This window comes from Plecotus auritus (genome assembly GCF_963455305.1).
Source record: "Plecotus auritus genome assembly, chromosome: 5".
Lineage (NCBI taxonomy): Eukaryota > Metazoa > Chordata > Mammalia > Chiroptera > Vespertilionidae > Plecotus > Plecotus auritus.
The window spans coordinates 23,642,095-23,654,840 of NC_137776.1; the positions used below are offsets into that span (position 1 = coordinate 23,642,095).

The following is a 12,746-nucleotide window of genomic DNA, read 5'->3' on the forward strand; positions in this document are numbered from 1 at the left end:
GAAGAGAAAGAATGAAGAGTGAGTTGTTTGGAACAGTAGAGAGGAGGGGTATGAAAATGCTTGAGTTCAAACAATGTGAGGGATCGTTATTATTCAGACAAAGGGTCTGGAAGCTCTGCTCAGAGAGAGGAAGTCTCCCCCTTAGAAGGTCCTGGTAGCCAGTGAAACTTCCCACTAATTCCTCCTCTCACACTCTTGCTCTTCTGTAAGGCAGAGATTTTATAAGGCTGGGAAGAGGATGCAGGCTTCTCTAGCCAAAAAGGGAGGTAGGTGACAATAAAGACTGGAAATGCCTTAGGGGTTAAAGAAGAACCCAACAGAGCTCCTGCACAGGGGTCCTGCCCTGCATGATGGTGCCTGGCCCAGGACTGAAATGCAGCATTAAACCCTGCTGTGGAGCTGTGTGCACTCCAACCAGGAGATAGCAACAGTGCCATTTGGCCACAGTGCCCATCCCAAGCTGATGGGCCTTTACCAAGGAGTGGTGTGGGACTAGTTGTAGTTAACAGGATACTCAAGGCTCTTACCAGCAGTTTCCTCTCAGCCCTATGAGTCTAGCCACACACATCTCAATTCAGTTATGCTCCATAATCAAGGGTCCTGGAGCCCGAAAGGAGAGTCAGGTTGGCAGGGAAGGACCCTCAGAAAGATGAGGATAGAAATCACAAAGCAAGACACCAAAAAAAAGAGGCAAGAGGGCAGGCAGGTTCAGGAGGCTTTATTGAGGGTCCTCAGGAGAGGTGTTGGGGCCATAGTGCCTATTGCTGTACTCTTTGAATGGACTGCAGCTGCCCAGTATGGACCTGTGTGCTGAATTCACTATAGGTATGGAACTCCCTGCCATGCTGGGTCTGTTCCAATACATACTGGTAACCCTGGTAGCCTGGGTACTGGTAGGCCACCCACCTAGACCAGTGAGGGCAAAGGGTGGTAAGTAGGCTCTGCCCCTGCCCCATCAATGTCCTCCATTAGTAGTAGTCCTCCTTTCACAGTTCCCAACCCCCAGGTCCAATACCACTGCTTCAGTTTTTCCTACATAGATCTCTTTCTGCCCTGCTCACTGCTCCACATCTTCCTATCACCTTCCTGACCATGTCTCCTATTCCCGCCCACCATTGCCTCCTCATTCAAGTTTTTAATATTTTCCCCTATCCCTATATTGTTCACCTGACTCCTATGACCTGCCCCCTCCCTCCCAGACAATCTCCATCTCAATTTCTTCCGCTTCCCCTCTCTTCCCTCTGTCCTCCAGTCTTCAACATCTCTCTTACTATGTCTTTTAGCATGCCCATTACCTTTCCTCACTCTCCTCCCTGGTCCCATTGCCTTCCTGTTCTTCTCATCTCCCTTATTCCAGTCCCAGGACTCAAGCTTCAGAGCTGACTTTAAGGGAACCCACATCCTTACTGGCCCAACCCATGGAGGACAGGGATGGGTAGTCATCACTGTGTTCAAACTTGCAATCCTGGAAGTTGTGCCCCTCAAATAGTGTCATGCAGCTGTCACTGTGGTTCTCAGGCACAGAAAGGTAGAGGTCAGCCCTCCAAAGAGGTGTTAATGGGTACATTCTCAGCACCACCACCCCCCCCACACACACACACACTCCACTGCCAACACAGGTTGTGCAGATAATTAGGCTCCACAAACACTCCTGGCAGTTATTCCATTAGCTTCCTAGCAGCCTGAAAAGCTGTGGTGCTCAGAGATTCCCAGTCTGTTCTCTTCCATGGCTTTGGATTGAGGTGGTGAGACTGGAGGGGGTGTCCCAGAGACCTTTCCAGGTCAGTGGTAGAAAGCATCTTGTGACATTGACCTGTTTTTCACGAGGAAAAATAGAAGTCTTGAGAGAAGTCTGGTCCATTAATGAAGACAGTTTCCTTAAGGGCCTCATTGACTAACCCAATCCCCTGCCCAGAATCCTGGGCAGCCCAACTAATGGGTTGGATGGCAGAGTCAGAACAGATAAGCCAGGACATCAGTGTTGGTTTGGTCTGGGCTTCCATAGTCCCAGGTTCTTCCCTCTGAAAGGCTCCTTGGTCTCCTGGAATGGAGAAGCTTGGCAAAGTCTGCACCTGCTCTCTGCCCTCCACCTCCCAGTCCCTAGCCTCACCAGTAGGGTACCTAAGTCAGCACAAATAGGAAGAGAAATCCTCCCCTTTAGTATATTTAATTTATTACCAACCCTTTCACCACAACACACACACACACACACACACACACACACACACACACTCACACACTGACCTGGGTTGAGTTCCAAATCTCATCTGATCCCCATTTCCACACTAATAGCAGCCACCCAGACCTCACAGGGCTGCGTGATGACAGAGGCACTCTCTCACTCTTGCCCACAACTGGATGTGAGAAACCCCATGCGTCTCAAGACAGGCATGGACTCGGCGCTGTCTGTGGTGCTGATTTTCAGCGTCTGGCTTAGGCCCACAATCCAAACTTAAAGACAGCCCTTTAGTTCCGGGAAGTAATGCCACTACCACCCATCTAAGAGAGATGTGTTTACACACCCCCAGTGAGTGATTGTCCTTTTGGAGGCAGCATGGTGGGACGAGGGCCTGGATCCAGGAGCTAGGAGGCAGAAGAAGAGGGAGAGGGCCGTGCTCACCCGCAGAGCACAGACCGGAAAGAGAGCAGCTGGTCGCTGTGGTGGCCGCCACTGTTGTTCCAGGCGCTCCAGCGAGAATGGTCACCTTTCTCTAGAATGAATTGCTGTCCCTGGAAATTGGGGTACTCATAGGCCATCCTGGGGAAAGATAAGGGGAGCTGGGAAGCATCTGCCCAGCAGCACTATTTACTTCTCCTCCCCCTTGTTGCTGTGATTGAAAAGATTGAGAAACTGATCTTTTCCTCTAATCCCGGGCCCTTTCCCTGACGCATACACTGCATGACAAACGAGCTCCTCTCGGGCTAAAAACCCTGAACAGGGTTTGAGGGGTCCAGGCTTCCAGCTCAGTGCCCTTAGGGCAGACCGAATTTTCCAGTTTAAAAAGATCACCCAACCAACTGCTTCTATATCAAGAGTTTAGTTGTCTGCAAAAGTAGGTGTAGGAACCCTACTGCACCCCAACCTGCATAGCAACCTATGATAACAACAGTCAGCTCGCATGAGGGCCCCAGGCTCTAGGAGACCAAGGTGGAGCCAGTGGAAGAGAGATTTGGCTTCTTTTGTTAAAGGAAGCGCAGAGCCATCTAACTTTGTAGAGAAAAACTTTGGAGAGGAGATTAAACTGGGAACCTGTTTATTGTTCAAGCTGGCTCCATAGCTCCCCCGCGTCTGGAGCAAAGGTTACCTTTTCACTTTTATCCTTTTAGCTCCCACTCTGTCGTATGACTGGTCTTGAGGCAGCTGGGGATTTGGGGGAGGTCAGAGGGTTTCCTGTGTTGGTGGGTCTTTATCAGGCAGGGCTTACAGACTGGGGAACGGAGGGCTGAGAGATGATGTCTCAGGCTTAGAGCGTGGACTAGGGGAGCCCAGAGCCCCCCAGCCCAGCCCAGCCCAGCCATGTCTGTGCGATCACTCACACGCCGCATTCCACCCTGATGAGCGCACCCTTCGCAGGCCTCCGCACTCGCAGGTGTTCGCGCAGTCACTCAGCAGCAGACCGCGGCGGCCCTGGAGTCCTCCTCCTCTCAGAGTGTGAGGCAGGCGGACTCCTGCCGGCCTGGCGCAGGGGTGCAGCTCATGTCGCTGTGGTAAGAAGGACAGGACCAAGTGCCCAGCATCTCCCGAACCTCCTCCGGAGTCAGGCCCAGGCCCATCCAACCCGGGTTAAGGGTGAAGGCCCCGGGGTCTGGACCCGGGTTGCTAGTGGCTTTCCGTCATGTCGCCCTCCCCCGCCCTGAAAAGACCCTGCCCCAGACGGAATATTCACCAGGTGGGTGAGCACGGTACTGACGGAAATGGAGAGGCTGCGCAAGGGCCGGGCGTGCGGGGCTTTATATGCGGCCTCGCCCCGCTCCGCACGCCCTCTCCCGCTGGGCTGGGGAGAGCTGAGTCAGCGGGCAGGCTGCGGTCAGCTCTGCTGTCCTCTGGGGAGCCGATGCCTTTCCCACAGCAGCGGATCTGGCCCGGTCCTAGGGAATTACACTAGAAAGTGCGGAGGCACACGTCCCGCGCACCCTGCAACCAAGGGTGACTCAGCTTTTTCTTTCTGGGGGGCCAGAGCCAGGCAAGATGCACGCGACCTCGAGCAGAACACGCCCTCCCTGGCCCAGACCCTCGGGACTAGAGACCAGGCTATCCAGTGACCCGCTGAAACTGCGCATTTCTGAATGGAGGCACGAAAGTTCTTCCCAGGGTCTAAAGTCCACCTTTTCTTCAGCCCTAGGTCGAGGCCTCTCTTTTGGGCGACGCTAGGGTAGAGGTAGACAGGCTCCCCGAAAGCGACTTTCCTCACACCCTTCAGTCTTCTTTCCCCTGTGAGATCGCTCCATCGCAGCCTCTTTCCTCCCAAATAGAGTTCCCAGATCCGCGCTGTGTTCCTGGATTTTCTTGAGCTGAGGGGCAGAGAGGGGCGCAAGGCAGTGCTGAGCACAGGAAATTTGAACCGCCCAAGGGAGGGCTCAGATTTACAAAGCACCTAGAATAATAGTAACTAAGGAAGTGGCTAGAGTGGTTACCAGCCACCTGACAGCTCCGGGGACTGGGCCGGGGTCCCCTCGTTTCCCTGAGAGCCAGCAGCTGATCACTGATCGCCTAGTTCAGGCCAGGCACTCTGCTCAGAGCTTTACATGCGTGATCTCAGATAATTCTCACACCATATCCGAGAGGTAGGAGCTGTTCTTGCCCTGCACTTCTCAGAAGCAGCAGCTTAGGAAGGTCCTGCGGAATGTGGTGCAGGAGGTGTCCCAGCTGAGATGTGAACCTGAGTTTCTGTTTTGACTGAAGGTCCTAGGCCCTTGCCCCCAATCCCCGGCCAGTTGGGGTGAAGGAAGAGAGGGGAGAGTGGGAGAGAAAAGGAGGTGAAAGGCTTGGGGCCCCAAGGAAGACATTTCTTCCCAACTTGCAGCAGGATTTCTAATCACACAGCTGAATTCATTCCCACATCTGTGCCCTTGCATTTGCTGTTCCCCATTACCTCGAGTGTCTTAGTCACACAATCTTGGCATGGCTGACTTTCTTGGTATGGGTGACCCTGCTCCTGACATTTACTGTCCATCACATCACCCTGTTTTCTTTGTAACATTTGTCACTCTGTAAATTTATCTTTTTCATTTTTTGGTTTATGAGTGTTTATGGGTATGTTAAGTATCTTCTTTTAGACAAATGTAAGCTCCATTTAAGCAGGCTGTGTCAGTTTTGTTATTTGCAAACCTTAGCACCATGCTGGACACAAAGTAGGCGGTCAGTAAAACTTGAGTGAGTGAATAAGGTGGTTAGGTTGGGTCAAATGTCCAATGGGGATGGGGTGTAGAGGAAATTCTACAATGAGAGTGCAGGACTAAAGGTTTGCCCATCCTACCAAGTTCCCCATCCTGAAGTTCTGGGGTGCCAAGAATAGGTGCTGTGGACAGCCAAAGTCTCCCCTCCCCTGTGTCTCTCCTTTACTGGTGAGGAATTGCTCTTGAGGATCACAATGTATGTGAAGGTGAATGTCCTACAACATGGGGAATAAAGTCCAAGATAGGAGGGCTTAAGTCAGAGCAGGGACACCACAGCCAGGTTTGATTGGGGATGGGTCAGAACCATGCCCAGTCCCCTGACTCCCTGCCCTAGAGGAGGTTTGGAGAGACACAAATAGACCATAATTTCTCCAAAACCATAAGGGGGAAATACAAACTATCAAGGGAGGCAAGAACCAGTCCTGGACTCTGTGTCCTGGCCTTTCGCCTTGGCTTCCCAAGTCGGCACTATGGCAGCAGTGCTAGGTGAGGAACACAATTTTTCTTTCCCTCCCTTCTGCCTTTCTCCCCTAGCTCTATTGGAGAATTCTGGATTCAGCCACCAGGAGGCGCGGGCGGGCCGCTCTGGGAGGGAAGCTGAGGCCACCAGGCTGGTGGAAGAGGCAGCTGGTTGGGAGGCTGAGGTTGGGAGGGGCGGCGGGCGCCCGTTGTGAGTGCGTCAGGCTGTGCGTCCTCGCTGGTCCGTGACGTGGCCGGGGTGTTAGGTCCGAGGCCGCGGGGTGTCTGTCAGACTGGACGCTGTGTTTACAGGAGCTGTGGCCCAGGGTCTGGACATGCCCCTGAGGTTGGGGCTCCACCTGGGAGGGCTGTTTCCAGTCCAAGTGTTGGTCAGATCAGAAGACTGTATTCTGCAGGAGGGTGTGTGTGTGTGTGTGTGTGTGTGTGTGTGTTTTCAAAGGCTTGGGGGAAGTGCTGGTAGTAGTACAGCTGAGATCCAATTAGAATTATGAGTCCGGCTGAGATTTGGGGTGGGGACCCTGTGTGTGAGCAGGGCCACTGCTCCTCTTCTAGTCCTAAATTCCCATCTTGGCCTGTACCTCAGCTTCCACATCAGGAAAATGGTGTATAGGTACCACTGCCCCCACCCTACAGTCCATAGCTTTTCATTCTAGCTGTCTGCACATCCACCAAACACTGCCAATAGCTAGTTGCCCAGAAGACCTATAGACTTCTCTCAAGGTCTCTCCAGTCCCCCAGCCCCCTCCCTGATTCTGGACCTCAAAGTTGAGGGAGAAAGGAATTAACCACTGAGGGGAAGGAGCAAGAAAGGGGCTGTCAGGGGGCCCTGCCTGGTGTGCCAGAATGGGACTCTGGGTTTCTGTCCCTTTCCTGTACTATAGACCCCCTCCCAGCTTCCTTTCTTTGTCCATTAGGTTGGTCCAGCTCCAGTCCCCCAGTCTCCCTTCACCCAACCCCCTCCTAGCCCCCTCCCAACCCCCCAGCAGCTGGTCCTGTTTGTTTTCCCAGATCAGTTTTGCCCAGAGCTTCCTGAGGGTGGATGCACAGGTGGCTTTGTTTGCCAGCTCAGCACCCTCACTGCTACCTCCTCCACAGCCACAGCCTTGGCCTTTAGGTGTGGAGAGGGAGAGTTAGGAAGACAAAACAAACAAACAAAAAAAAGTGTCCCCACATCCACACCTCCAAGAGACCTCAAGATCTCACAGAGGTCTCATCACCTCAGAGAAACCATCCAGTTCTTCATCTCTTATAGGGACCAAAGTTCCACAGAGAAATCCTCAGGACCATTCCCCCTCTTATGATTCTACCCAAACACCCATCTCATAAGGCACCCTAAGATCTCACAGAGAAAGCCTTAGACCCAGTTCTGTTTCCTGTAGATCCCACTCATACCCCCATCCTATATGGGGACATGTAGATCCAACAAAGAAACCCTCAGACCCAATCCTGGCCACTTACCCAGGTCCCCATCCCAGTTAAAGGCCCTGAGAATCCCCAGAGAAGTGATGTCTCCTTCATATAGAGCCCCATCCCATAAAAGGCCCAACTTCTCAGTACTGTGGGGCAGCTGAGAAGTGCCTGGTGGCCCATGTTAACCTGCTCCCACCCTTACCTCTCATTTCACTGGGAAATCAGTCAGGGCTTTGGTGACTGAAGATGCAAATTCTGTGAATGGTGCCCTCTTGCACCCTTGTACCATCACCAGCCCCTCCTTTGCAGCTCTGCTCCTCCACTCCCTGCCCCCACCCCAGGTCTGGAGCCAGGAACAGGCAGATGAGCACTTTCCCTGGGGCTGTGAGGTCTGGTCTCCTGGGAGACAGAGATAACAGTGAGAGACCAGCTCAGCCCCAGCAGGGTCCAACAGCTGGGCCCCAAAGAGGTGGGTCTTGAGAGGGTGGGAGCCCCACCCACACAGATGCATTGTCTTATCCTGTTATAAACAGAGCCCCTCAGTAGGGATAGAGAGCTGGCCACTATCCAGGGAAATGGAAGGCAGCTTTTACCACTACGCACTCACCCAGACACAAAGGCACAGGCTGGCACTGGGTGACAGGGAGAGAGTGCATGCATACACACGTTCACACAGTATAGGCACATGGATGGGTCCCACATACACCACAGGTAAACATCCTAGCATTTAATAAACACCTCAAAGTCACACTCATTGATGGGCAGACATTGCTCACTCATTTCTCAAATATTTAATAAGCTGTACTATGTGCCAGGCACTGTGATGAGTGTTGGAGTGACATGTGAGTATGCACTTTCACATGCACATATCCCACTCCCGATCACCTAGAGAAGATCATCTCAGCCACCCACCCATCATCATACAGACACTGAAGATGGGCTCTGGAGTCACACTGCTGCCTGGGTTCAAATCCAAGCTCCACTGCTTATAAGTTAGATGAACTTGTACACTATTTCTCAGCTTTTCCCTCTGTAAAATGGGAATAATAATCTTAAAGACTGTTGTGAAAATTTAAATCCATGTAAAACACAGCCTGCTGTATGCACCCAATAAATGTTAGCTGTTCCTGTTGTGTTTATAACTGGCTTTGCTGCATGGTTCTGCCCACCCCCTGGGGCTGGGGTGGAGGAGAGGAGAGGAGCCAGGGCAGCAAACATAAGTCTGGGATCTGCATCCCCCTTCTCACACTTGCCTGTGGAAGCCAGCCTAGCACTCAGGATGAGGAGCCTTTCTGCCTCACCCCATTCCAGTCACTCTGAGATGACCTCAGTTTGGGAGGACTGGGAAGGTCAGAGGGGAGTATCCCAATCCTTTGTTCTTGTTCAGGCCTCTGCTATTCTGGAAAGAATGCTTGCGAGTGAACCTGGAGATCTGACTTCTGGTCCCCACACCTTTTCTGGTTCTATATGTGGTCTTGAGCAGGTCACTCCCCGTCTTCGGGCCTCAGTTTTGTACCTGTAAACTAAGCTAACTGCTGATCCTGGAGGGGCCTCCCAGCCATGACTTCTGTGATCCTGTGACGCCTCAGGAAGCTTCCCCCCTCTTCCTACCTAGCCTCCCCCCCCTCCCCAGGCCTAGGCAGAGTGAGGGGGCGAGTTGCCTGCTGTCACCATGGGGACTAATCTCTAAGAAGGTCATTGAGCCTCCGCTTCTGCCTTGGCCTAATGGGGATTAGTACCTGGGTGTGAACCCCCCCTTGCTTCCATGCCCAGGTCCCCCCACTCTCTTTTAGACCCTGGGCAGCCTCCACACCCAGAAGTTCCAAGGCTGGGCCAGAATCAGCAGGTGGACAGTGGAGGCAGGGCAGCTGCTATAGTTGTCTTTCTGTCCAGCTGTGGCCAAGAGAGAAAGGGGGAGAGATGGAGTCAGATCATGCCCCACTTATGGCCTGAATCTTGCCCCTCTTTGGCTTCTGCTTCTTAATGAGGAGAGATTGGTTCCCCAAAAGTGGGTGTCACTCCCACCTCCAGCCCTGGCTGTCCCATTTGCAGCCCACATAGAAGCCACTCTTTCTCCTCTTTTAGAGGCAATTTCCCCTCACCAATGTGGGATGGGGTGGAGGCTGTTTCCACATCACCTCCCCCTTCTTCTACATATACTGTGCCTTCCACCTCTGGTTACCTGACCTCTGACCCTCCATCTCTAAATCCCTCCATCTCTCTTAAGTGTACATCTCTGTTATCTCACATTATCTCTGTCCCTCTCTGGTTTCTCTCAGGTGGTCTCTGCCTCTCTCTCAGGCTCTAGCTCTTGCTTTCATTGTGGGTGTATGTGTGTGTGGGGCGGGGAGGGGTGTCTGCAGTCTCTTTGGCCTTGAAATTTGCCCTATGGTTCTCACACACCTTTGGGCAGCACCCTCTGTCTGTCCATCTGTCTTCTGATTGTGTTCTTGGCCCTATTCTGATCCTTCTTCCCAATGCCATTCATTTTCAGGCAGCAGTTTCCTAGTCCCACCACTGCCTGAACTCCAAGCTCAGTCCCTTTTCCTGCTCCCTCCCCTGCCCAGGGTGCTGACGGGGAAGACAGGAAGCAGGCTCTGGCTGGGAGCTGGACAGGCGAGGGGGGATGGGCCCCCTCAAACACCAGCTGCTGAGCACCCCCCTTACAGCAGGCAGCCCAGGCAGCCCGGCACCTGCAGGCCTGCCTGGCGCCTAGAGACTCCGCCCCTGGCCAGGCATGGGAGGAGGGACCTGGATGAGGGGACAGATCCCTGGCCAGGGCCAGGAAATGCAGGTGTTCATGATGGGTGGGGGATGGAGGCCCAGGGAAATTAGGCTCTGGGGGGGAAGAAGAACAAGGGCATGTCCCAGACCACTGGTGGCCTCATTTTCTCAACAACACTCGCCCCCCGCCCCCCCCCCCCCCGCCACACACACACACACACACACACACACACAAAGGACTGCTCTATGTGTGGCTTACGGATCATTCTAGGGGAGACCTTTGTTGTGCAGCCCGGGGATCTGGAATCCCAGCCAGAGGGGAGGAGCTCTAGCCCCTCTCTGTGATTGGGGGAGGGGAGAGGAAGCCCTCCAAGCCATCAGGAGGACTTGCCAGCCGTAGGCCTAGTCCCTAAGAGGCACATCATTCAGTGCCAGGCAAGGAGCAGAGGGCTAGGCCCAGGACAGAAGCCTGGCCAGTGAGGCCAGAATGCGGACTGCACACACCCCAGCCTGGGACCCATGCATCCCTCCTTCCCATCCATGGCTGCTGTGCCCACAGATACCATCTGTAATACCCCCCTCTCCCCAGACCTGCCAGGGATCTGTCAGAGCCATCTCAACCCCATTCCCTTTCTTTCTCTGCAACAAGGACACAGCAGATCCCCATGGGGCCTGAGGGTGGTTGGGTGAAAGGTGGCAGTGGAGGGGGGGTGAAAGAGGGGGACAAGCCAGCAAGCACCTCCAGCAACAGCCAGATTAGAGCTGGAAGGGACCAGTGACTCCTGACCCTTGTTCTCATATCCCTGTGGACTGCCTAGGTGTGTGGGGATACATTCCCTCCCCATGAGGCTTCCTCACCTTAAGGGGGAACTAGGGCTGCATATTGCTGTCCAAGGAACCTTACTTGCACCTCCATCTACAACTAGCCCCTCCATCCAGGGCTGGCTCAGAATCACCATTTTGGAAAGCAGAATGGATGACACCTGGAGTCAAGGACAGACTCAGCTAGGGGCTCAGACTGACCAAAGGCCTTGTGTGGAGCCCTCAGTTATAAGGTCTCTTAGCAGGAGGCCAGGGTCTTGAGCAATCTGTTCCCCTCCTCTATGTCCGATCTTAGCACTTTGAGTCCCTGAAAAGGGAAATGGTCTGTCCCAGGTTTGGGTTGTAGCTAATGACTCATGGATGCCCAGCTATGCTGAGGGCCACACAGACACCACCCCCATCCTGAAACAAGAGGCCTTGGAACTATGATGTTTGGGGAAGGTAGTGAGCTGCTGTGCCTTGGGACCCCACTGGGCAAGGGCTACTGAACCCTGTGTTTGTCATTTCCAGTCAGTCTGTCTGTCTCAGACATGAGAAGACTGAAAGAGGGGCCAGGGAGATGGCAGTGAGTGAACCCTCAAGATGGCAGTACCATAGGGATCTGGAGGAGAGACTTGATCTCCATCACGGTTCTAGCCCACCCCATCCAGCTTCACATCTCACCACTACAGCTTCAATCCCTTTGAGGGCCTCCAACTTTCCCAGGAACCAGAATATGGAGACTCATGGGAGGCCAGACCATCATCCTCATTTTGCAAATGTGAAAGCCCCAGGAGAGGCCAAGAATGACTTGCCCAAGGCCACAGAAGTCGCTGGGACAGAGTTGGACCAGAAACTGGGTTTCTACCTCCGAAAGGCTCCTGCTCTGGGTCACAGCCCCCGATGCCACCCGGTGGAGCCTGCCCTGTGGCCTGATTACCACAATCGAGCCCGGCAGCCTTGATGTTTCGGCCAGGGCAGGACAAGACAAAGCGGGTGAGGCCGGATGGGAGCCGGATCTCGCCTGGGAGCGGCGCACCGCCTCTCCGACCCGTGTAGCGGCGGCAGCGGCAGCAGGTGCTTGCGTGGCGATGGGGCTGGGCCTCCGGGCGGATGCTGACAGGCCGCCCCTGCCTCACGCGAGCCGAACGAACAAAACGCTCAGGTCCGGTTTGTGCGAGGGGCTCGTCGCGGGGCGGGAGCGGAGGGCCCGGGGCCTGGATGTGGCCCTTGGTGATCTGGTACTGGTCTTCCGCGAGCGAGCGCAGTGCTGCACTGCACTCCGCCAGCCGCCGCCTCACCTGCGCACCTCTGCGGCTGACACGTCGGCGGCCAGGGAGGCCACCGCAGGTGCGCACCTGGCCTGCCCCTCCCTTCCTGGTCACTCTCCACCCTCTCGGGCCTGTTTGGCTAAGTCCCCAGCGCACACCTCGGAGCTTGTGCCAAAGGCCGGGCTCAGCGCGCTCTTATACGGCCTCTTCAGTCCCCGCCCCTAGACACACATACACACACGCACACTCACACCTGTCCGGGCGCTCGTTTGCTCGGGGCAAATATTGACTCAGAGGAGGCGGAGCGCCCCAACCCCCTCCCCGCCCCGGCTGGGGCTCCAGGGCCAGAGCTCCTCCAGGCCTTGGCGGCGGGGCGGGGGGGATGTTGGGGGGGGGGGGGGTCGAGGACCTGGGCGCCTCTGGAACAACACCAGATGTCACTTTTCCACCCTCTTGCCTCTAGCGGGGGGTGGGGAGAGAGGATGGGAGGAGCCGAAGAGCTGAAGAGCTGCCTGGCGGAGGTTAGGGGGAGCGGAGGTGGGTATCTCAGGGAAGGCGGGACATCCCTGGTCAGGGGACTCAGAGTCATGACGGGAGTCGCTGGTAAAGAGTGTGGCCTTCTGTCTGGTAGTGACCTACACCGGCGCCCCAGCGTCTAGTTCT

The 12,746-nt window shown here is 54.7% G+C and overlaps 1 protein-coding gene across 1 annotated transcript; it reads right to left on the bottom strand.

The window, feature by feature from the left end:
* Nucleotides 1-758: 758 nt before the first annotated feature.
* On the bottom strand, nucleotides 759-3,699 carry CRYBA2 (crystallin beta A2; the record flags this gene model as incomplete). Its single annotated transcript, XM_080671145.1, is given in 6 exon segments — nucleotides 759-906; nucleotides 1,371-1,541; nucleotides 2,621-2,758; nucleotides 3,552-3,633; nucleotides 3,636-3,645; nucleotides 3,649-3,699. Coding segments are annotated over 6 exon segments (600 nt in total).
* Nucleotides 3,700-12,746: the final 9,047 nt, after the last annotated feature.